This window comes from Lontra canadensis, unplaced genomic scaffold, assembly GCF_010015895.1.
Source record: "Lontra canadensis isolate GAN:19392208 unplaced genomic scaffold, GSC_riverotter_1.0 scaffold171, whole genome shotgun sequence".
NCBI lineage: Eukaryota > Metazoa > Chordata > Mammalia > Carnivora > Mustelidae > Lontra > Lontra canadensis.
In genome coordinates, this window is record NW_022631165.1 from 334,268 (window position 1) to 358,762 (window position 24,495).

The window sequence follows — 24,495 nt, forward strand, 5'->3', positions numbered from 1 at the left end:
GGCTCCGTGGGCGGGGCGTCCTGGGCGGAAGAGGCGGTGGCTGGGGGCGGGGCGGGCGGATCCGTCGGCGGCCGAGGGCCGCCCCCTGGACTTTGGTCCCTCGCGGTTGTTGGGGCTGACGGCCGGCGAGCGTGGCGGTTGTCAGAAGCGCTCGGATTTCCGAGCGGGCCGGTCCCAGCCGTCCTCGTCGCCCGCCGCGCGCACCGAGCGCCATGGCCCAGCCGCCGCCCGACGTCAGCGAGGACGAGTGTCTCCCTGAGTACCGCCATCGCTTCTGCCCCGACCTGCTCCGGTGAGGGCGGGGGTGGGGGTCCCGGGGTGGGGGCCGGTGAGGCCTCTGCGGAGGTGGCGCGGGCGCCGCGGGGCGTGGGGACGCAGGTGCTCTGCGCCGCTTCGCTCTGTCGGCCGCGTCCGTGTCTGGGGTCGGGGGCTCCGGGCGGCGGTCCTGGGCGGGGGGCTCAGGGGCCGTGGCGGGGCGCTCGTCTGTCTTCGGAGCCGCGCTCTGCGGAGGAATTGATGACGCGTTCCGGGCAGGCTCCGTACCCCGCGCGGGCTTTGAACTCGGGACCGGGACGCAGTCTCGGCTCCGCCGGGAGCCCTCAGGCGCCCGGTAGCTCGGAACTCTGAGCGGAGCTGCTCGCGATGAGACCGTTTTCCACGGAGACCCAGAAGCTGGGGGATGCGGGCTTGAGGAAGGAGCGTCGAGCCACCTTACAGCCTCACCGTGTTCCTGGCCAGCAGCTCCGCCGGTGGGAGTGCGCAGTGGACGGTCAAGAGCTTCCTCCCGCTCCGGGTCTGCAGGGATCGCTCGCGCTCTCTCTCTTTTAATTTCGCGATTTTTATTCTGACTTTTTATTTTCTTAAATTTTAAATTTTAAATTTTTTAAAATTTCGAGTAATTTTTCTCTTTAAATTTAAGTTCAGTTAGTGAACACAGTGTATTATTGGTTTCAGAGGTAGGGATCAGCGCTCAGTCTCCTAAAACTCCAAGTGCTCACCGAATCATCTGCCTTCTCTGTCCATCGTCCGGATGCCCCCCTCCGCCCACCACCCTCCCCTCCAGCAGCCCTCAGTTTCTTTACTATAGTTAAGAGGCTCTCAGGGGTTGTCTCTCTCTCTGATTTTCTCTTGTTCTATTTTTCCTTCTCTTCCCCATGATCCTGTTTTGTTTCTTAAATTCTACCTGTTAGTGAGATCATATGGTCATTATCTTTGATGGACTTACTTCACTTACCGTAATACTGTCTACTTCCATCCACCTTGTTGCAAATAGCAAGTTTCTTTTTCTTTTTTTAAAGATTTTATTTATTTATTTGACAGAAAGAGATCACAAATAGGCAGAGAGCCAGGCTGAGAGAGAGGAGAGGAAGGATTCTTCCTGCTGAGCAGAGCCCAATGTGGGGCTAGATCCCAGGACCGTGAGATCATGACCTGAGCCAAAGGCAGAGGCTTAACCCTCTGAGCCACCCAGGTGCCCCAAGATTTAAGTTTTTTATTATTAAATATACACATGTATTTTAAAGATTGATTTATTTTAGAGAGTGTGCACACTCGCTTGTGTGTGCATACGTGAACAGGGGTGGGGCAGGCAGAAGGAAAAGGAGAGAATCTCGTGCAGACTCCCCACACACAACCCTGAGATCATGACCTGAGCCAAAATCAAGAGTCAGAAGCTTAACAGACTGAGCCACCCAGGCGCCCCATGTATTTCAAACCAGCATGGAAGTCTTTGTTTTTTTATTTTTATTTTTTAGATTATTTATTTATTTACTTGATGCAGCACACAAGGAAGGGGAGCAGCTGGCAGAGGGAGAGGGAGAAGCAGGCTTCCCAAGGAGCAGGGAGTCTAACTCAGGCCTTGATCCCAGGACCCCAGGATCATGACCTGAGCTGAAGGCAGTTGCTTAACCAACTGAGCCACCCAGGTGCCCCGGAAGTCTTTTTTTTTTTTTAAAGTTTTTTTTTTTTTGACAGGGCGAGGAGTTTCCAAGTAGGCATGGAGGCAGGCAGAGAGAGGGGAAGGGAAGCAGGCTCCCTGCTGAGCAGAGAGCCTGATGCGGGGCTTGATCCCAGGACCCTGAGATCATGACCTGAGCCGAAGGCAGAGGCTTTAACCCACTGAGCCACCCAGGCGCCCCCCTTTTTTTTTTTTCTGGAAGTCTTTTTTTTTTTTTAGTGGAATATTATGTTACTTATATTTATGGTAATTAATGACATAGGGATTTAATTTTTTGATGGCTGTGTAATATTCCATTGTGTGTATGTGGATATCTGGGCTCTTTCCATACTTTGGTTATTATGGACATTGCTGCTATAAACACTGGGGAGGAGGTGCCCCTTCAGATCACTACATTTGTATTTTTGGGGTAAATATCCAGGAGTGCAATTGCTGGGTCGTAGGATAGCTCTGTTTTTTCACCTTTTGAGGAAGCTGCATGCTGTTTTCCAGAGTGGCTGCACCAGCCTGCGTTCCCACCAACAGTGTAGGAGGGTTCCCCTTTCTCTGCATCCTCTCCAGCATATGTCATTTCTTGATTTGCTAATTTTAGCCATTCTGACTGGTGTGAGGTATCATTTCGTGGTGGTTTTGGTTTGTATTTCTCTGATGGCGAGTGATGTGGAGCATTTTTTCATGTCTGTTAAGCATTTGTATGTCTTCTGTAGAGAAATGTCTGTTCGTGTTTTCTGCCTATTTCTTGGTTGGATTATTTGTTCTTAGAGTTAGTTTCTTTCTTTCTTTTTTTTTAAATTGTTGGAGAGAGAGTGCAAGTGCACGAGCAGGGTGAGTGGCCAGCAGAGGGAGAAGCAGACTCTCTGCTGAGCAAGGAGCGTGATGCCTGCCAGGCTCAGTCCCAGGACTCTGGGATCATTACCTGAGCAAAGGCAGATGCTTAACCAATGGAAGTACCTCGGCATCTGCGATAAGTTCTTTATAGATTCTGGATACTAACCCTTTATCTGATAAGACGATTGCAAATATTGGGGTTCCTGGGTGGCTCAGTGGGATAAGCCTCTGCCTTCGGCTCAGGTCATGATCTTAGGGTCCTGGGATTGAGCCCTACATCGGGCTCTCTACTCAGCAGGGAGCTTGCCTCTCTGCCTACTTGTGATCTCGCTGTCAAATAAATAAATAAAATTAAAAAAAAAAGACATTTGCAAATATCTTCTCCCGTTTTGTCGGTTGTCTTTGGTTTTTTTTTTTGACTGTTTTCTTTGGTGTCTAAAAGCTTTTGATCTTGAAGAAGTCCCAGTAGTTCATTTTTGCCCTTGCTTCCCTTGCCTTTGGCGATGTTTCTGGGAAGAAGTTGCTGCGGCTGGGGTGGAAGAGGTTGCTGCCTGTGTTCTCCTCAAGGATTTTGGTGCGTTCCTGTCTCACACTGAGGTCTTTCATCCATTTTGAGTCTATTTTTGTGTGTGGTGTAAGGAAATGGTCCAGTTTCATTCTTCTGCATGTGGCTGTCCAATTTTCCCAGCACCATTTGTTGAAGAGACTGTCTTTTTTCCATTGGACATTCTTCCCTGCTTTGTTAAAGATTAGTTGACCACAGAGTTCAGTGACCACTGAAGATTAGTTGACCACAGAGCCCACTTCTGGGCTCTCTATTCTGTTCCATTGATTGTGTGTCTGTTTTTGTGCCAGTACCATGCTGTCTTGATGATGACAGCTTTGTAATAGAGCTTGAAGTCTGGAAGTGTGATGCCACCAACTTTGGTTTTCTTTGTCAACATTCCTCTGATTATTTGAGGTCTTTTCTGGTTCCATATAAATTTTAGGGTTATTTGTTCCATTTCTTTGAAAAAAATGGATGGGATTTTGATAGGGATTGCATTAAATGTGTAGATTGGTTTAGGTAGCATCAACATTTTCACAATATTTGTTCTTCCAGTTCATGAGCGTGGAATGTTTTTCCATTTCTTGGTGTCTTCCTCAATTTGTTTGAGAGTACCTTATAGTTTTCTCAGTACAGACTCTTTGCCTCTTTGGTAAGATTTATTCCTAGGTATCTTATGGTTTTTGGGTGCAATTGTAAATGGGATTGACTCCTTGATTTCTTTTTCTCTGTTGCATTGTTGCTGTAGACAAATGCAACTGATTTCTGTGCATTGATTTTATATCCTGACACTTTACTGAATTCCTGTACAAGTTCTAGCAGATTTGGAGTGGAGTCTTTTGGGTTTTCCACATAGAGTATCATATCATCTGCGAAGAGTGAGAGTTTGACTTCTTCTTTGCCGATTTGGATGCCTTTCATTTCTTTTTGTTGTCTGATTGCTGAGGCTGGGACTTCTAGTACTATGTTGAACAGCAGGGGTGATAGTGGACATCCCTGCCGTGTTCCTGACCTTAGAGGAAAAAGCTCTCAGTTTTTCCCCATTGAGAATGATATTTGCTGTGGGTTTTTCATAGATGGTTTGATGATATTGAGGTATGTGCCCTCGATCCCTACACTGTGAAGAGATTTGATCAGGAAGGGATGCTGGACTTTGTCACATGCTTTTTTTAGCATCCATGGAGAGTATCATATGGTTCTTGTTCTTTCTTTTATTAATGTGTTGTATCACTTGATTGATTTGCGGATGTTGAACCACTCTTGCAGCCCTGGAATAAATCCCACTTGGTCGTGGTGAATTATCCTTTTATTTATTTTTTTATAAAGATTATTTATTTATTTATTTGACAGAGAGAGAGAGGGGGAAGCAGTCTCCCCGCCGAGCAGAGAACCTGATGCGGGGTTCGATCCCAGGACCCTGAGATCATGACTTCAGCTGAAGGCAGAGGCTTAACCCACTGAGCCAGCCAGGCGCCCCTCCTGGGGGGTTTTTGATGACTGCTTCAATTTCCCTGCTGACTGTGGGCTTCTTCAGGTTTCCTTTTCTTCCCGGTTCAGTTTTGGTTGTTTCTGTTTCTGGGAATGCATCCATCTCTTCCACATTGACGAATATGTTGGCGTATAGTTGCTCATAATATGTTCTTATAATTGTTTGTATTTCTTCGGTGCTGGGTGTGATCTCTCCTCTTTCATTCATGATTTCATTTATTTGGGTCCTTTCTCTTTTCTTGTTGACAAGTCTGGCCAGGGGCTCTTCAGTCTTTTAATTCTTTCAAAGAACTGGTTCTTTGGTTTCCCAAAGAACTGGTTTCGTTGATTTGTTCTACTGTTCTTTTGGTTTCTATTTCATTGATTTCAGTTCTGATCTTTATTATTACTCTTCTCTTGCTGGCTTTAGGCTTTATTTGCTGTTCTTTTCTCCAGCTCCTTTAAGTGTAGGGTTAGGTAGTGTATTTGAGATCTTTCTTGTTTCTTGAGAAAGGCTTATATCACCAAATATTTTCTTCTTGGGACTGCCTTTGCTGTATCGCAAAGGTTTTGAACAGTTGTGTTTTTTTTTTTTTTAAAGATTTTATTTATTTATTTGACTGACAGAGATTACAAGCAGGCAGAGAAACAGTCAGAGAGAGGAGGAAGCAGGCTCCCTGCTGAGCAGAGAGCCCGATGTGGGGCTCGATCCCAGGACCCTGGGATCATGACCTGAGCCGAAAGCAGAGACTTTAACCCACTGAGCCACCCAGGCGCCACTGAACAGTTGTGTTTTCATTTTCATTTGTTTCCATGAATTTTTCAGTTTTTCTTTAATTTCCTGGTTGACCCATTCATTCTTCAGTAGGATGTGCTTTAGCCTCCATGGATTTGAGTTCTTTCCAAATTTCCTCTTGTGATTGAGTTCCAGCTTCAGAGCATTGCAGTCTGAAAATATGCAGGGAATGATCCCAGTCTTTTGGTACCAGTTGAGACCTGATTTATGACCCAGGACATGATCTATTCTGGAGAATGTTCCATGTGCACTAGAGAAGAATGTGTATTCTGCTGTTTGGGACGGAATGCTCTGAATGTATCTGTGATGTCCATCTGGGCCAAATGTGTGATTTAAAGCCCTTGTTTCCTGGTTGATCTTCTGATTAGATGATCTGTTCATTACAGTGAGGGGTGTTAAAGTCTCCTACTGTTATTGTATTGCTATCAATATGTTTCTTTAATTTTGTTATTAATTGGTTTATATCATTAGCTGCTCCCATGTTAGGGGCATAAATATTTACAATTGTTAGATCTTCTTGTTGAACAGACCCTTTAAGCATGATACAGTGTCCTTCCTCATCTATCATTATAGTTTTTGGCTTAAAATCTAATTTATCTGATAGAAAGATTGGTACCCCAGCTTTCTTTTGAGGTCCATTAGCATGGTAAATTGTTTCCCGCCCCCTCACTTTCAATCTGGCGGTGTCTTTGGGTCTAAAATGAGTGCCCTATAGACAGCATATGGACGGGTCTTGCGGGTTTTTCTTTTTTTTTCTTTATTCAGTCTGATATCCCCTTTTGATTGGAGAATTTAGTCCATTTACATTCGGAGTGATTATTGAAAGATACGACTTCAGTGCCATTGTATTACTTGTACAGTTGCTGTTCCTGTATTTGCCTCTGTTCCTTTCTGGTCTTTGTTACTTTTGAGCTCTCCCTTTGCTCAAAGGATACTCTTTAATATTTCTTGTAGTGCTGGTTTGGTGATTATAAATTCTTTTAGTTTCTGTTTGTCCAGGAAGGTTTTGATCACAACTTCTATTCTGAATGACAGCCTAGCTGGATAAAGTATTCTTGGCTGCGTATTTTTCTCATTTAGCCCTGAATAGGTCATGCCAGTCCTTTCTGGCCTTCCAGGTCTCTGTGGACAGATCTGCCGCCAATCTAATGTTTCTACCCTTGTAGGTTTCTCTCTCTTGTCCTGAGCTGCTTTCCGCAGATGTTGACTTCCTTTTATTGATTTTGGGGGGGGGGGCTTCCTGGCCTCCTGGACTTGAATGTAGGTTTCCTTTGCAAGATTGGGACATTGGGAGCTATAATTTGCTCTGATATACCTTCTATACCTCTCTCTTTCTTTCTTCTTCATCTGGGATCCCAATTATTCCAATATTGTTTTGCTTTATGGTATCACTTACCTCTCAGATTCTCCTTTTGTGGTCCAGTAGCTGTTTATCTCTTTTTCTCAGTTCCTGTGTTCGCCATCATTTTGTCTTCTGCATCCTTGATTCTCTCCTCTGCCTCATTTATCCTAGCAGTTAGAGCTTCCATTTTTGGTTGCATCTCATTAATAGCCTTTTTGATTTTGACTTGTTTAGATTTTAGGTCTTTCATTTCTCCAGAAAGGGATTCTGTAGTATCTTCACTTGTTTCAAGCCCACCTAGTATCTTTACAATTGCTCTTCTGAATGCTCATTCTGGTGTCTTACTGATGCCCACGCTGATTAGGTCCTGCCAGTCAGCACTGCCTCTCGTTCTCTTTTTTGAGGTGAGTTTTTCTGTCTTGTTTTTCTGTCCAGAGAAGAATAGATGAAGGAGAAAATAAAATGCTAAAATGCTAAGAATGATCTCAGAGAAATATACATTAAATAAATCAAGAGACCCAAAATCAAAAAAAGAGGGAGAAAGAGAGAGAATATAATCAGACAGGTGTAGAGAGCCGAGCAATACACTGGAACCTGTGTGTATTTTGGTCCATTTATTAGAAAAGTAGGGATCTATCTCTTTATTTTTTTATTTTTAATTTTTTAAAAGATTTTATTTATTTATTTGACAGAGATCACAAGCAGGCAGAGAGAGAGAGGAGGAAGCAGGCTCCCCGCTGAGCAGAGAGCCCGATGTGGGGCTCGATCCCAGGACCCTGAGATCATGACCTGAGCCGAAGGCAGAGGCTCAACCCACTGAGCCACCCAAGCCCCCTGGGATCTATCTCTTTAAAGTGTCTCCTGTTTTCTTAGGGACAAAGTGGCCTTCATCACAGGTGGTGGCTCTGGGATCGGGTTCCGGATTGCTGAGATTTTTATGCGGTGAGCTCTCCTCTGTGTCCTCTGTGTTCTCCTACCCCCTGAAACTCACTCCGCCTTACATGGGCTCTGCTGGACCCTGGGCAAGATGCTCCTGGGTGGCAGGAGCTGCTCCAAGCAACAGGCTATCAGAGAGTATCTGAATGGGGTCACATGCTTTCCCGGAGGAGGCAGGACTCTGTGCTCTCCTCCTAGAGATTAGTTGAGACTATGGCTCTGGCCTCAGCACCCCCACTTGTACAAAGAGGAAGGGTTCAACAGGTTGAGGTAACTCTACTGCCAGGCTCCCTGGGGTTTTGCCAAGCTGGGGTTGGGGTGAGCCAAGTTGACCCCAGCAGTGTGCAGAGCACAGTGTCTCTTGAGACATGAGATTTGTGAGCTTATGTCCATGTCATCCATTTGTGACCCCCACCCAGGAAAGGGCCAGAGTTAGATTGGGTTGGGGGAAAGAGAAAGCCTGTTGATATCCTAGGGATCCCTTCCCAGTTTTCTCCAGGGCCCCACTTTTCATACCAGAGGGGTAGGTCTCACTAGATGAGATGTGGGGATTCATCCGTCGCAGGTGAATTCATTTTCCAAGCTGGTGGCTTTGTGCATGTTGCTTCTCTGAGTAGAGTGTAGCCAGCTGTGCTGAGGGTCATTTCTTGGGTTAGGTGGGATCTGCTTAGCAGGTGGTAGCTACTGGCCTTCCTGTGAGACTGACTTTGTCAGGAGATGAGGCAGGGAGGGTACTCTGGCCTCAGAATGGGCTCTCCCTGTCCTTCACTCCAACCTCAGTGAGAGGCCAGGGGAACCCAGCAGGCCCCATGCAGACGCCTGGGCTGTGCATCTGAGGCTCCCAGCTGCTGCAGCGCTGCACAGGTGCTGCTGGGGGCAGGGCCCACAGCTCTCCGGGGCTGGGCTACCCCATGCCAGAGAGACCCAGACAGCAGACCCCAGGGTGGGCACCACTCAGCTTTGCTCAAGCCCCTGTGCTCTCTGCAGGCTGTGCTTTGGCCCTAGGCTGGTGCTTCAGCCTGAGATCCCTGGGGGAAAGGAGCTCCGCCTAGAGCAGTGGGTGCGAGGTCACCTGGGTGTGTCCCTGGCACCTTGGTGCCCTCACGCCTGCCCTCTGGCTTTGCAGGCATGGTTGCCACACAGTCATCGCCAGCAGAAGCCTTCCAAGAGTGTCAAAGGTGAGGGGTCTCTCCTGTGTCCACCCCATCCATGGGTGGCTCTGGGAGGTCCTGAGGCCCAGAAGATGGTGACACCAAAACCTGCTCCCTCAGCAAACAGGCAGCTTCGGTGCAAGTGCCTCCCAAGGATACCCCAGATTCTTAACGTCTCCTTGTTGGGAGGAGGCTCTGTGGTTGGGTGGGTAGTTCTGTGGCTCCGAGAGGGCTCTCAGCCCATAAAGGTTTTGAGGGTGGTTTGCCTGTCACATGCACCTGGGAGGAGACTCTCGCCGCTGCCACAGCTGGTCTCTGGGCAGGGTCCAGATGTCACCTGGAGCTGCCGTTGACCCATGACCAGGACCAGTGGCCTGGAGGGTAATAGGGAAGGAGAATCCCACGGACAGGGGAAGAGAGTGGCCCCTAGGGGCTGTGGCCCCACAGAGTGGCCACTTGCCAGCTATGCCTTCCCAAAGTGGGGTCCAGCAGCAAACCCTGGCTTTCCAGCATCATCTGGCCACATCACCCTCATCAGGTTCAGAAGCCACTGGGCTGCTGCCCACCTCTCTTTCTGTCTGGCTTCTAGGCTGCCAGAAAGCTGGCTGCTGCCACCGGCCAGCGGTGCCTCCCTTTATCTCTGGACGTGCGGGCTCTCCCTGCCGTCACAGCTGCTGTGGACCAGGCACTGAGGGAGTTTGGGAAGATCGACATTCTTGTCAACTGTGAGTGGCTGCTGGGTGACACCCAGGGGCTCCTCATGGGTGGGCAGTACCAGACCTCCCTGCCCAGGAGCCCCAGAACTCCTGTTCCAGGTCCCAGGCTCGGTCCCCGTCAGTGTGGTCATGGCCCAAGTGGAGATCCTGGGAGTCAGAGCACTCTCATGGCCCAAAATTCTCCCTTTGAAAAGAAAAGAAATGGACAGTTTGTTAAGTCAAGTTTTAGCTTTACAGGGAACTAGAGCAGCTGGTACCTAGAATTCCACATGTCCGCGCACAGCGCCCCTGGTGTGGGCAGCTCGCGTCCGCTGGAGTTGATGTCCCAGTGCGGTCCATGCTGCTAACCACCAAGGTTTACTCTTTGCTGAAATTCCCTTTTTTTTTTTTTTTTAAGATTTTATTTATTTATTTGATGGAGAGGTCACAAGCAGGCAGAGAGGCAGGCAGAGAGGGGGAAGCAGGCTCCCTGCGGAACAGAGAGCGCAACGTGGGGCTCGATCCCAGGACCCCGAGACCATGACCTGAGCTGAAGGCAATGGTTTAACCCACTGAGCCACCCAGGCACCCTGAAATTCCCTTTTAAAAACATAGGGTGTGTTGGTTTCCTGCAGCTAACAAGGCACCACGAGCTGAATAGCTTAAAACAGGAGAAACATGTTCTCTCATTCTCGTGAGGGCACAAATCCAAAACCAAGGTGTTGGAGGGTCCTGGGCAGGGTCTGTCCCGGGCCTTTCTCTCAGCTTCTGGTGTTGCTGGCAGTCCTCAGCGCCCCTTGGCTTGGGGCCTCTCTGTGTGGCCTCCCCCATGCGTCTCTGTGTCTTTTCTGCTTTTCTTAGGAGGAAACCAGGCCTTGGATTTAGGCCCCTGACCCTGGGTGACCTCTCTTGACTCGATTGCATCCGCAAAGATCCTATTTCCAAATAAGGTCACATTCACACACACCAGGGATTCGAATTTTAGCATGTGTGTAAAAACTATTATTGTTGTTGTTTAAAGATTTTATTTATTGACAAGAGCGAGGGAGCGTGCGCACATGAGCAGGGAGAGGAGCTGAGGGACAGGGAGAAGCAGACTTTCCTATCACTAGTATTATTATTATTATTGTTATTATTATTATTATTATTATTAGACGTAGGGAGGAGAGAGAGTCTTAGGGAGGCTCCATGCTCCATGCAGAGCCCGACCTGGGGCTCAGTTTCACAACTGAGCTGAAATCGAGTCAGGTGCTTCATCGACCGGGTGCCCCGGACACCCCCTCAGCATGTGTTTCTGAGGGACATAATTCAACCCATGATACCCATCCTGCCCCGTCCTTCAAGAGGTTACCCAAGTGCTCAGGCCCCCCTTCCCTGTCCAGCCTGGACCACCCTGAGGGTGCATGTGTCCTAACTGCCCGGGGCCGGGACGCCAGCTGCTGTCTTCTTGCGCCCTGAAGGTGCAGCTGGAAACTTCCTGTGCCCCGCCAGCGCGCTGTCCTTCAACGCCTTCAAGACCGTGATGGACATCGACACCTTGGGCACCTTCAATGCATCTCGTGTGCTTTATGAGAAGTTCTTCAGGGTGAGTGTCCCTTCTGCCCGGGAGCCGTATCCTCTGGCCATCCGCTCACTGCACGCCCCTTTGTGTTACAGGACCATGGAGGGGTGATCGTGAACATCACTGCAACCCTGGGGACCCGGGGGCAGGTGCTTCAAGTGCATGCAGGCTCGGCCAAGGCGGCTGTGGGTACGGGCACCCCCTCTGCTCTGCTTGCCTGGGCTCCCTTGGGTCCCTCCCCTGCCTGTCCCTGGAAGCCAGTAGTGTCCTAGTGAAGCTAGGCCCAGCGGTGGGCAGTGGAGCGGTGTGGCCCTGAGCCCCGGCTCACAGCTGAGCCATCCCAGAAAGTGGAACAGCCCTGTGTCTCCCCTCATGCCTTCCTGTCTTCTCTGCAGATGCGATGACACGGCACTTGGCTGTGGAGTGGGGTCCCCAGAACATCCGTGTCAACAGCCTCGCCCCCGGCCCCATCAGTGGCACAGAGGGCTTCCGGCGGCTGGGTAAGCCCCTTGGGGAGCCCCATGCCCCACAGTGCCTCCATGGGACCCTCTCCCACCTGGCTGGGACAGGACCACTTCCTCATGGCTCCCAGGGCCGGCAAAGAGGTGGTCTTCAAGCCAAGTCTTGGCCGTTCTTAGGGAGCACGCCTGTGAGAGATTAGTGGTCGGCCAGATGTGGGCAGCTGCTCCTTGGAGATAGAGGCCGCAGAGCCTCTGGCCTCGATACATGAGCCAGACACAAAGGGGGGCACCCATTAGGGCTTCTAGGACCTTGACAGAGTGTGCGTCAGAGCTACGTGCTGGCCCCGCGGCCATGGCCAGACCTTGCCTTCCCGCTCTGCCGGGGTAGGACTAACCGTGCCCCCAGTGCTCCTGGGTGTGCTTTAGGGAGAGCTGGGCAGAGGAGAGTGGAGGGCTTGGGGCCTAGGGCTCACAGGGCTAAGCCTCCTTCTGCCCTTCCAGTCACCTCCCAGGCCAGTGTGGGCACGAAAACCCTGGCCATCCCCCTGCAGAGGCTGGGCAACAAGACAGAGGTTGCCCACGGTGCGCTGTTCCTGGCCAGCCCTTTGGCATCCTACGTGACGGGCGCCGTGCTGGTGGTTGACGGCGGGGCATGGCTGACATTCCCCAACGACCTCAAGTTGCTGGCAGATTTCGCGTCCTTCTCTGCTAAGCTCTAGGTGATGTGCTGCCCTCACCTTCGGGGGGGTCACTCTGTCCCTGGGCCCCGTCCTGAAACTCCCATCCACGGGCTGATGTTCACTGTTTTGGGCCCTGATGTGTCTCCCCTGAATCCCTTGGGTATATTTTTAGTACTGTTCTGGGCACTTTTGGGTTTTGGCTACCCCAACAGACCAAACTGTATGTAGGACAGGGCTGGGGAGGGGCCTTCTTAAACAGATGAGTGGTGCTGGGAGGGGCCCAGCCCAATGGAGCTGCACCCCAGACCTCAGGTCTCCCTGCAAATCAGGACAGGCATGGCTTGCCTGCCGGGGATGGGAACCCCTCTCTTTGGGAGCTCCACTAGTGACCCCCTGTGGAGGCCTGAGGGCCTGCTGGGCCGTGAGGACGGGGGGTTGCCACTGCTCTCTACCTTCCACTCCTCTCCCCCTAACCCCATGCCGGGGCCAGCCTGTGAGGCCTGCGGACCCTGCTTCTCTGAGCAGCGGGTTCCTCGGAAGAAGGCTGAGGATGTGGTTGGGTCTCTGAGCTCCTCTGTCCCCCAAGCCTCTTGGGTTCCCAGTGTGGGCTGGTGGCAGAAGCACCGTAGGGCCATGACCAGCTCCCGTCCTGTCTCTGGGGTGGGTGTGGTGGAGGGACACCCAGAGGCTCACAGCATATGGTCACACCACGAAGCCATGGTTGGAGCAATTTTCCCGGAGGCGCGTTTATTGACACACAGGTGATGCTGAGAAGCCCGTCTTCGGAAGCCTCCTGTGATTTGGTTGCCAACAGACACGTTCTCAGGGCCCCTGGCATGTGGGCGGCCAGGCAGCGGGAGGGTGTGGGCCCCAGGCTGGTCCCTAGTCACTGGGATGAGGAACACTCATCTTGGGGAGCTCTGGGAGACTGCAGAAGGGATGACAGTGTCTGTCCCCCACTTTCCCCATACCACTGCCACCCAGGGGTACACGGGGCCCGGCTGCCGCCGCCGTCTCCGGGCACTGAGGGGTTCCCGCAGCATTCTTCCTACTCTGGACTGGCCCCTCGGGTGCTGTCCAGGGCGAGTGTAGGAGGCGGAAGCTGGTGCCCCTCGGTCTGCCCCTGTGACCTTGGCATCTGCCGTCATTTCTGACAGGCCCTGGATGCCTGAAGCAAAGGAAGTGTTCTGAAGGAAGCTGGTCCACCGTCTCCCGAGGACTTCTGGGATGGCTCCTGCCGTGTTCCTCGCAGGGCTGCCTCCCACCGCCACACCGGACAGTCTCAGCAGCATCTCAGCCGGACACTGGCCCATCCTCTGGGAACTCTGCTGTGTCCACATTCCCTCCCCACAGCCCTGTCTCCCGCGCTCAGGTGGGAGTGATCAGGCAATGAGGCCCCTGCTCGCTGGCCTGCACCCTGTGGATGTCTGTCAGGGGCACTGGGATGTTCTGGAACTCCCTCGGGAGCTGGCCTGCGGTCTGTGGCTGTTCCCCCAACTGCCCTGCCTCGCCTCAGCCTGGGAGGCCTTTGTTGTCTTCCTGCCTGTGTCCCCTGTGGTGGCCCTACTGCTTGTTTGCAGAAAGCAGGGTGTTTCAGGCCCCCCGTCTTCCCTTCCTTGCTCTTCCCCTTGGGGATCTTACTCCACAAGGGGAAGCCAGACCAGGGAGGCTAGAGAAGCATGTTTGATCCCTCCCGCCCCAGGCCTGGCATCCTGAATCTCCTCGCCAAGGTGTTGGACTACCATGGGATCCCCTGGCTGGGGGCCACCCATCCCTCTCAGCCATTGGTGACATGGACTGGGGTGTCCCCCGACCTGCCCTGGAGTCTGTCCTTTGCTGGGATATCCCAGGGGATCGAGTCCTGTGCCATTCAGGGCCTGACTTTCTAGCCTGACTTGCTGGCCGTTGTCACCAGCACCCTCATGGGCCCAGAGGGGTCAGAAGATTCTAGCCTCTCATTTGTTCCTTTGATGATCACTCTTTGCCATTCAGGCCAGGACCTAAGGGAACCCCTTGAACCCTAGGATTTGTTTTCTGTGCTGTTTGTTAGAAGCTCTGAGGTGCCCTTGTACGGGAGGCGCTCCGAGCTGTGGTCTGGCCGGGCACGCGGCGCCCTCCTCCCTATCTGTACCACCAGTTTGCGTTGTGCCATTAAATGCATGTCCCTAGGGGCACCTGGGTGGCTCAGTGGGCTAAAGCCTCTGCCTTCTGCTCAGGTCATGGTCCCAGGGTCCTGGGATGGAGCCCCGAGTAGGGCTCTCTGCTCAGCAGGGAGCCTGCTTCCTCCTCTCTCTCTCTCTGCCTGCCTCTCTGCCTACTTGTGATCTCTCTCTCTGTCAAATAAATAAATAAAATCTTAAAAAAAAAATGCATGTCCTTAAAACACACTCTTTTTACTGTGAGACAATTCACTGGACTTCGGGAAAGTTTGTAGAAGGAAAAGGAAGATGCTTTAAAGGAATCACCAGTGTGACCTAGTCATTTCGAGATGGGGATGCTTCTTTCCCGTCTTTTTTCTGTGAGTTTAGAAACCTCTTCCCAGCTAGTCCTTGAAGCCCCCATCCCCCGGCAGGTGGAGCCCAGCCTGCAGCAAGGGGAGGCTGTCTGCTTCCCCGGGGGCGGGGTGTGCTCCCACCAGCCCGGTCCCCAAGGGGGCTACATGGCCCCTCGAGGTCCTGGTCTGCCCCCGGGTGGTTGCCGTTAGAGGACGAGCCTGAGCCCCGTGCCCCAGCCGCCATGCTCACGTGTCCCCTGTCCCAGGCCCTTCATTCTGGGAAAAGAGACCCTCTCTGCTTTCAAGATGCACGGGGAAGGATGGCAGCTGAGAGGCCACCTGGCAGAGGGGGTCCCCTGCCCTTGGTACTTAAACGTGCTTCACGGGTTGCCTGGGGGGCTCAGTCACTCGGCGTCCAACTCTTGATCTCAGGGTCCTGAGTTCAAGTCCCACATGGAGCTCCGTGCTAGGCATGGAGCCCACTAAAAAAAATAATAATAATAAAATAAAGGTGTTTCTTATCATGGAGACCAGAATGGGCATCGAGCGCAGCAGCAAGGCAGACAAATGGGTCCTTCTCAAGCTCCTGAGTGGAAAACCAAAGCAGAGAGAGTGGTAACTGGGGAGGTTGGCCAGTGAGAGAGAGGCTGTTGTCAGAGCTGCTAGGTTGGGCTGCCACCTTTCCCTGAGGAAGGCCCTGGGGGTGGCCAGGGGCATGGTGCCGAACATGCTGTGGTGCCTGTGAAGCTTGGGTCTCTCACAGTTGAGGTAAAAACCTGGTCCCACGAGGGGTCTGGTTCAGCAAGGCCGCCTTCTGCGACCCCACAGTGGCTTTGTTCCAGGAGGACTGAGGCTGGAAAGCAGACTTTAATGACTGCCTCAGTCAGCTTCTCCAGAGATACGGAACCAGCAGGAGATGGATGGATAGATACAAAGAGGCTTGTTATAAGGATTGGCTCCCATGACTGTGGAGTCCCACCATCTCCCATCTGCAAGCAGCAGACGCAAGAAAGCCACTGGTGGCCGATGGTCTGAGAAACAGATGCTCCGGCAAGAAAAGATGGACATCCCAGCTCAAGCAGAGGGGGGTGGGGGGGTGCATCGCCCTTCCTCTGCCTTTCCATTCTCCTGGGGCCATCAGCCAATCGCATTGGTGGTGCCACCCGCATTGCTGATGGCCGTTTTCAGGCAACCAGATCAAATGCCAGTCTCTTCCAGAAGTGCCCAGAAACAATGGCTTGCCTGTGATGCTCTGCTGGCTGCGAGATAGGTCCTCTCTGTTTGGTTTCCTGCACCAGCCCGGCTGTCCCTTGGGTCTAGGGCAGCTGCTGGGGCTCCTTGCTCACAGGCACCAGCGGAGGCACCCCTGGGCCAGGGGTTAGGCTGGTGGGCCTCAGATACGGCTGGCGAGGGGACTGGCGGGGGTGCTGGTGTCCCAGCGGGGCACTCTGGCTCCGTGGTGGCTGGCGGAGAAGTAGCTGCTTCTCCCCTTTCACACAGGCCGTCTCTAAATTCCCCCAGGGACTGCCGGGTTCTCTGAAAGGAAGGGCGAGATTGTCAGAGTTTTCTGAAACCTGAGCTGCGGAAGCTGATCGACAGGCCTTCCAACCCTGAGCTCCCCCTTCAGCGGGTGAGCCCCGGAAAACCCCAGCCGAGGCAGAGGGCTGCCCACCACCAGGAGGCTGCCGCCCTCCAGCCTCTCCCGCATCTCACGCACGTCTGGGAGCAGATGCACAGTTTGATTAGCGTGGCAGGCCTCGGCTGCTGATTGGATAAACGAGCACCTCCCAGCTTGTCCGCCCTCTGGCGTCGTGAACCACGCGGTCGCCCCTGAGACGTCAGTATGGGGCCCTGGACAGCTGGGTGTGTTTGCCTTGATCTGTCAGAGAGCCAAGGAACCCTTAAAATTGTCTGAAATAAGGACGGCTAGTTTGGGGAGTTTCTGTTTACTCCTGTTTCATGGAAGCTTGGTAAAATTCGACCGCGGCTGGCCTGTGTTAGCTTTGTCCTTTGTGTCACCTTGGAAAGGCCCAAGCACGAATGCTGGTTTCCCCCTGCCGGACTTGTGCCACGCATTGCTGTCCCGGTGTCCATCTCTGGACATTCACCTTGTCTGCTCCCCCTGACAGAGGGTCTTTCCTGCCCTGTGCGCGGTGGCATCTGCCAGGGCTAGGCCACCCCAACGGCACAGGAAAGGTGGAAGAGGCTGAGGGAGACCTTGTCGCTCAGACACTCCCCAGTTGCCAAGGGTGCACCGTGTCCCTGCTTTGACCTAGCACCCGGCAGCGGACTGAGCCCTGAGCACCGCTGACTCTGACTTCCAATCTTCTCTCCACCTTGACATCTGTACAGGGGGGATCTCTGAGTAAATCAGGAAGAGCGAGAAGATGAATCTCGGAGAATCCACAAAATTTGAGGCTCAGCGGGGCGCCTGGGTGGCTCAGTGGGTTAAGCCTCTGCCTTCGGCTCAGGTCATGATCTCAGGGTCCTGGGATCGAGCCCCGCATCGGGCTCTCTGCTCAGCAGGGAGCCTGCTTCCTCCTCTCTCTCTGCTTGCCTTTCTGCCTGCTTGTGATCTCTGTCAAATAAATAAATAAAATATAAAAAAAAAAAATCTGAGGCTCAGCAAATGTTCCTCCGTCTTATCTTCATGTTGTTTTGTCCTTACCCTATGGGTGAGAGCCAGCTTGCGGCCCAGCAGTCAGGGCCCACACTATGCTGTGTGTCCAGGGGAGGGTCCTGCCCATTCCTGGCTCTGCACAGAGACTCAGTCTTGCTGCAGCTAGGCATGGTGTCCTTCTGAGACGATTCCCGTTACAGCCGTGGGCTCGGAGAGGGGCTACTTCTAGAAAGTGCGTGTTAGCAGACCGTCCCATGTGGACCCTGACTCACCCAGCAAATTCACCAATGTCTGATGTGCCGCCCGCCATGCTGTAACGTGTGCGCACACCCGTACTCCTTTCCTGTGACCAGGGGTCTTAGGGCCCCTCTCTGGTGACGCCCAAGGGCCAGTTGGAAGATGGCAGAGGCTGCGTGCTCTGATGCCCTGTCTACGTCCCCCCTTACACCTCAGGACTAGGGCTCTGTCCAACTCAGCTCTTCTGTCCTGGGGACCGTGGGAGAGACTGAACCTTTCCCCAGACTTCCCTTTTTCCAGCTCTTTCTAACTTGGTGCCTCGGCAAAACAGACCCACACCGGCAGGGAATTGGTGCATTTCCTATTTCTCTGTGGACTCTGGCACAGGTCTCTGTGAGTAGACCCATAGAACCTTGACAACGGGTTGAGGAGTCCGTAACTCTTTTTTCATGTATTTTGATTAAATCTTGCATTAATTCTTCAGGGGACAAATGTTATCGGTGTGGATTTCATTAACTGAACTTGCAGAGGCTAACTTTATTGTCAAGTTTTGGAGTCTGAGGAGCACGTCCTCACATCCATATTTCAAAGCATCTCATGGAGACAGTACCTGACAGTTATTTTTTTTTTAAGATTTTATTTATTTATTTGACAGAGATCACAAGTAGGCAGAGAGGCAGGCAGAGAGAGAGAGAGGAGGAAGCAGGCTCCCCGCTGAGCAGAGAGCCCGATGCGGGCTCTATCCCAGGACCTGGAGATCATGACCTGAGCTGAAGGCAGAGGCTTAACCCACTGAGCCACCCAGGCACCCCTCTTTTTTTTTAAATTTAATTTATTTATTTGAGAGATTGAGCACAAGTGAGGGGAGGCGCAGAGGGAGAAGGACAAGCAGACCCCCCCACTGAGCACACAGCCCAGCATGCTGGGCTTGATCCCAGAACCCTGAGATCATGACCTGAGCGGAAACCAGGAGTCAGGCACTCAACTGGTTGAGCCATCCAGGCATCCCAGCAGGTGTCTGATGAAGGCTGGGAAATGTCCATCAGAAAAACACAGAATTACGTAATGAGCACTGGGTGTCACATAAGACTGATCACCGACCTCTACCTCTGAAACCAATAATACATTGTATGTTAATTAATTGAATTTAAATAAAACAACAAAATTATACGGAATTAACTTTTAACTCTTCCACCATCACACAATAATTTGGACAATTTTTACACGGTGGGAAAAGGATGATGGGAACTTCAGAAAGTATGACCTGAGGCCAAAAAAACAAGTTCTGAATCCTGTACAAACCTCTCCCTGCTGGCTCCTCATGCCCATTTCCCTGGCCACGGTCTTGGCCTTGGGGGAGAGGGGGTGGGTGCAGACTGTGGGCTACAGTGTGCTCTGGGCAGGAGGCTACGGGCGAGCCCTGTCTTCATGGGAAGACGAGAGCAGGTGCCCGCAACTTCAGAGGGAAATGTTTAAGTAAGAAAATCACCCAAACCCAGGCTGAGTCAGGAGGAGTTACATTGTGCTTTTACAAACTGATGTTCTATTTTTACTCTAAGAAATGTACTTTACTAAATTTGAAGGTGACAAAAAAAATCCTTCCCCACCGAATAAAATATCAGTAAACACAAGTGTGGCTCTGTGCTCTCAACTACAGGACGCTACTGGGGAGAGTGTGATCTACACTGAAAATTGGCTTCCTTCTGAGTGTACTTACCGAACACAAAACGTTAATCTGGTTTTCAAAATTGTAATTTAAAAGTCTTTGTCCCAGGGCACCTGGGTGGCCCAGTCCTCTGAGCATCCGGCTCTCAATTTCGGCCCAGGTCACGATCTCGGGGTCCTGGGACTGAGCCCAGTGGCCGTTCCGTGCTCAGCAGGGAGTCAGCTTGTCCCTCCCCTCACTCGTGCTCGCTCCCTCTCAAGTAAATAAGTAAACATTTGGCCTGAAGCTGTTGTTTATAGCTTGACTGACTTGTAGCTGACATGCGCTAAATTGCACATACGTAAGGTGTATCATTTGAGGCGATCTGACCTCGGTCTGGAGCCATGAAAACACCACCACAGTCGCCCATTGCCTGCAGAAGTTCCCTCCCACGCTTTGTTAATCGCCTCTCATCTCCACCTGCCCCCTTGTCCCCAAGTGACCCGGCCAGGGTGACAGCTCAGGGCCTGGGAGGGCAGGGAAGAGACCAGCCAGGAGGAGGCCGACCAGACTGGGTGGCTGTGGGGGAAGAGGCTGCGTGAGGAGGAGGGGAGCCAACCCTTACCCGAGAGGCGGGGACAGGAGGAAGGGGCTCCGGGCCCTCTGCTGGGTCTGGGATCCCTTTTTCTGGGGCACCAAGTTAGGCTGTTTGGCGTTCCCGCTCCTTCCTCACCCTGGTCTCCTCAGAGATCTGTGGCAGGTGCCTTCTTCGCCTGGAATAGAGCTCGGCCTCTCTCCTGTGTCCATCTCCAGGCCCCCTTCACAGCCTTCCTGGGGTACCCCTGTCCCACAGTGCCCTGCACGGGGCTCCCACTTGACCACTGGCTGGCTCCTGCCTGGATCTCGAGCTCTGGGGTGCAGGGCTAGCTCAGAGCACCGATGAGCAGCCCAGCCTGGCCCCCAGGGCTCATGAGGGAAGGACCCCTTGGGAGGGGGTCTTCTCCACGCCCCAAGAATCTGCCGCCCAATTCTCTGATCTGGGTTCTCATCATCACTCCACCTTTTTTTTTTTTTAAGATTTTATTTATTTATTTGACAGACAGAGATCACAAGTAGGCAGAGAGGCAGACAGATAGAGAGAGAGGTGGGAGCAGGCTCCCCGCAGAGCAGAGAGCCCGATGTGGGGCTCGATCCCAGGACACCAGGCTCATGACCTGAGCCGAAGGCAGAGGCTTTAACCCACTGAGCCACCCAGGTGCCCCATCACTCCACTTTTTAAAAGATTAATTAGAGAAAGTGTGCTTGCACACCCGGACCCTCAGCTGTCTGAGAAACACGAATCCCCGTCCTCTGCCAGTATCAGACGTGATTTTTACTCCGGTTGGTGTCAAGTGGTCCCTTTGCTCGTCCCCGCGATTACTCATGGGGTCCAGCCCCCGTCTATGTGCACACGGCGACCTGCGCTTCCTGCTCCGGAACTGCTCACTGTCACTCATCGCTCTTTTTTCTCCTGGGTTGCTGTTCTTGTGTTTTTTGAGGAAATCTTTGCATATTCTGGAAACCAGTCCTTGGTCAGTTGTATCTGTTCTAAATGTCTCTTTCAAGTTATTATGGACTAAATTGTGCCCCCCCATTCATTCTTTGCAGCCCCAACCCCCAGGCAAGGAGAAGACATTTGCAACATTAATAACTAATTTTAGGGGCGCCTGGGTGGCTCCATTGGTGAAGCCTCTGCCTTCAGCTCAGGTCATGATGTCAGGGTCCTGGAATCGAGCCACGCATCAGGCTCCCTGCTCGGCAGGGAGCCTGCTTCTCCCTCTCCCTCTGCCCCTCTCTCTGCTCATGTTCTCTCTCTCTCAAATAAATAAAATCTTAGAAAAAAAACCCCTGAATTTTATCTAAAGAAAAAGTCAGAGAATCCGGTAGAAAAACAAGCAAGTACTAGGACTGGGCAGTTCATGGACTTAGAATCCCAGGTGGTCAGTAAATGCGATAAGAAACACTCAACCACACTAACACCCAGTGAAGTTGAAATAAGACATGATGCCTCTTTATTTATTATTTATTTATTCGAGAGAGAGAGTGAGCGAGCACATGAGCAGGGCAGGGCTGCAGAAGGAGAGAGAGAGAATCCCAAGCAGACCCCCCACTGAGCATGGAGCCCAATGTGGGACTTGATCCCATGGCCCCGAGATCATGACCTGAGCCAAGATCAAGAGTTGGATGCTTAACTGACTGATGCATTTTATTTTTTTTAAAGATTTTATTTATTTATTCGACAGAGATCACAAGTAGGCAGAGCAGCAGGCAGAGGGGGAAGGGGAAGCAGGCTCCCTGCTGAGCAGAGAGCCTGATGTGGGGCTTGATCCCAGTACCCTGGGATCATGACCTGAGCTGAAGGCAGAGGCCTTAACCCACCGAGCCACCCAGGTGCCCTGATTGATGCATTTTAAGTTCATAGGACTAGCGTGGATGGGGAAACCATATGTAAATGGCTACTATAATTTTGGCGTATCTCCTCCAGGTTTTTAAGCACATGCATTAAAAAGTAGGTTTGTGGGATGACTGGCCGGCTCAGTCAGAGGAATGTGTGACTCTTGATCTTGGGGTCATGAGTTTGAGCTTAAAAATACTTTCTTCTTAAAGTAGATTTGTGATCAAATTGAACCTTGCCTGTCACCCTCCTCTTCCTGCTGTCCATGGCCAGATCTCATCCAGGTGATGAAGGAGTCCTACCCTGGAAGAGACCAGCTTACCTTCCAAGTGAGTTTTCTTAACCCCCTTCCCTCAGGTCCCCTGGCAGGTACACCAGGGCTGTGCCAGGACTCTGCTGAGTCATCTTGCTCATCTTCACCTTCTATCTGTCTATCATCCGTCCGTCTATCTGTCTATCTATCGCTGGTCTTCATCTTCCCCCCTCTCCCTACAAGCCAAAGATCACCAAGGAAGAGGGGTCAAGGAAATCCACCTGCTTGGCGAGTTCCTAAGATAAGCGGTTATCTAAGTACTTTTCAAAAGGAGAGTCACAGAGGTAGGAGTTCGCAGACTTTCACCCAGACCCCAAACCCAACTGATGGGAGGTGAACCCTACCCTCCCTTCCTCTTCTGAGTAACAGTTACCAGGTTCAACTGGAACACGTATTGTGGGGCAGCTGGGTGGTACAGTTGGTTAAGCATCTCACTCTTGGTTTCGGCTCAGTTGAGATCACTCAGGGTCGTGGGATTGAGTCCACTGTTGGGCTCTGCAGTCAGTGTGGAGTCTGCTGTAAGATTCTCTCCCCCTCCGCCCCTCCCCCCTAAAATAAATAAATAAGTCCTCAAAAAATGTGCATAGGGTAGGTGTGGAGGAGCACATTGAAGCCGCAGCAGGGGCGGCTTCTACCCAGCTAATCCATTTCATCTGGAATCCTACCCACTGAACGCGTCCACAGGCCACGGAGGGGATGCTGGGAGACGTTGGAGCGCCTGACCGGGAACTTGCCAGTTTTTTAGTAATGTCTGCACACAATGTGGGGCTCCAGCGCCAGGCCCCAAGATCAAGAGTCAGACACTCTGCTGACGGAGCCGGCCAGGTGCTCATGGAACTCATCACTTGTTTCACGACCGGCTTGTGCATGCCATGCATGCTGGGGTTCCACGGGGACCTGTCAGCCACCCAGGCCATGCAGATTCTTCCCGTGGTGGCACAGCAGCAGCAGGAGTCCTACTTCCTCAGGGCTCCTGTCCTCCCTCCGCCCACACTGACACTCCTGTAGAGCGAGGCTGACACGTCACTGCACCTACCTCTGAAAGTCATGTCCCGCCAAGTGCATCGGCTAGACATCAGCTAGACGTCGCCAAAACTGGGGACGATTCTTTTTTTTTTTTCCCCTCTGAACTTAACATCTTCCTCACGAGAGCACACAGCGCCCAAAAGGAACTGATAAATTTGGGGAGGAGGATCCCTTGGCTCTGTGTTCCCAACGCCGACCTTACAAACTCTGGTCCTGCGAGCCCTGGGATTTTGTCGTGGGGGGTGAGTCACGTCATTACCGCCCTGTTCCACTGCACACTTGGAAACGGAGGTTCGGTTTCCTTCGGCTCTTGCCAGAGCTGCTTACGAAACGTATCTGGTGCTGGTGCCCACGGCCGGTAAAAATACCAGTTCACGCCTTCCCCTGACACACGTCGTTACAGGCTAAGTTTAGCCCCTCGCCCGCCTGCGGCTCGCGGCTCACCTGCTCCTAACCAGCAAGTCTCCTCTTTCGCGCCTCGGGCGCCCGGCGTCCCCGCGGACACCGGCGACCTCTAGAGAAGCGGACGTCAGCGGTCCGAGACCGTGTTGGGGAGGCCCGACGGCGGCCCGGCGAGGACCCATGGAACGGAGCTTCGTGCCGGGTCCAAGACAGGGGCCGGCGCTTCGCCCGGCGCTCCTTCGCGCTCGCAGGGCAGTCGCACGCCCGCTGCGCCGCGGCCGCCGTCCACCCGACCCCGCCGGCGGTGCCCAGCGCCGCGCGCGCTTCCCCCGGACCCAGCAGGTTCGCGCCCCGCGCTCCGCCGTCCGCGCAGGCGGGACCCGGCCCTGTCGGGACAGGTGCCCACCCGGCGGTCCTCCCCCGTGCCCGGCGCCGCATGACCCACCGCGCCGCGCGCGCCCGGGTGGTGATACACACCCCCGGCCCCGGGTCCCGGCCCCAGGGTCCCGGGCCGGACCAGACGCGACCGCCCGCGGGAAGGACACAAAGCCCCCTTCCCGACCCCGCCACCAGCCGCGAGCCCCCGCGCCGCGGCACCCGCCTTTAAGGAAGGCCTGCGAGGGGCGGGGCCTGCGGGCGCCACGACGCGCTGACGTCAGGCCCGACGGAAGGCGGGGCGCGTGCGGCGGCGGCGGCGGCGGCGGCGGCGGCGGTGGCGGCGGCGTTCGCTCGGGTACCGCGAGCATCTCACCTCCTCTTCCGCGGCCTCCCCGCCGTCCTCCTCAGAGGCCTCCGCGGCGCCTGCCGGCTTGGCCCCCGCCGCCCCCGGCCCCCGCCCCCGCCGCCGCCGCCGCCGCCTCAGCGCCCTCCCGCGCTCGCCGCGCCGCAGCCATGGGCCCGCGC

General features: G+C 53.1%; 1 protein-coding gene across 2 annotated transcripts; it reads left to right on the top strand.

Moving 5' to 3' along the window:
* The first annotated feature begins 153 nt into the window (after positions 1 to 153).
* On the top strand, positions 154 to 13,980 carry DECR2 (2,4-dienoyl-CoA reductase 2). Of its 2 annotated transcripts, none has more exons than XR_004381275.1 (9): positions 154 to 292; positions 7,811 to 7,879; positions 9,000 to 9,051; positions 9,614 to 9,749; positions 11,180 to 11,304; positions 11,376 to 11,469; positions 11,676 to 11,780; positions 12,293 to 12,460; positions 13,579 to 13,980. XR_004381275.1 is itself a non-coding variant. In XM_032846015.1 (9 exons), exons 1-8 carry the CDS (start codon positions 213 to 215, stop codon positions 12,458 to 12,460), a joined length of 879 nt encoding a protein of 292 aa, XP_032701906.1. In that variant the 5' UTR covers positions 154 to 212; the 3' UTR covers positions 13,579 to 13,980. The 2 variants fall into 2 exon arrangements, 1 of the variants encoding a protein (XP_032701906.1); XM_032846015.1 differs by having other exon boundaries at positions 12,243 to 12,460.
* Positions 13,981 to 24,495: the final 10,515 nt, after the last annotated feature.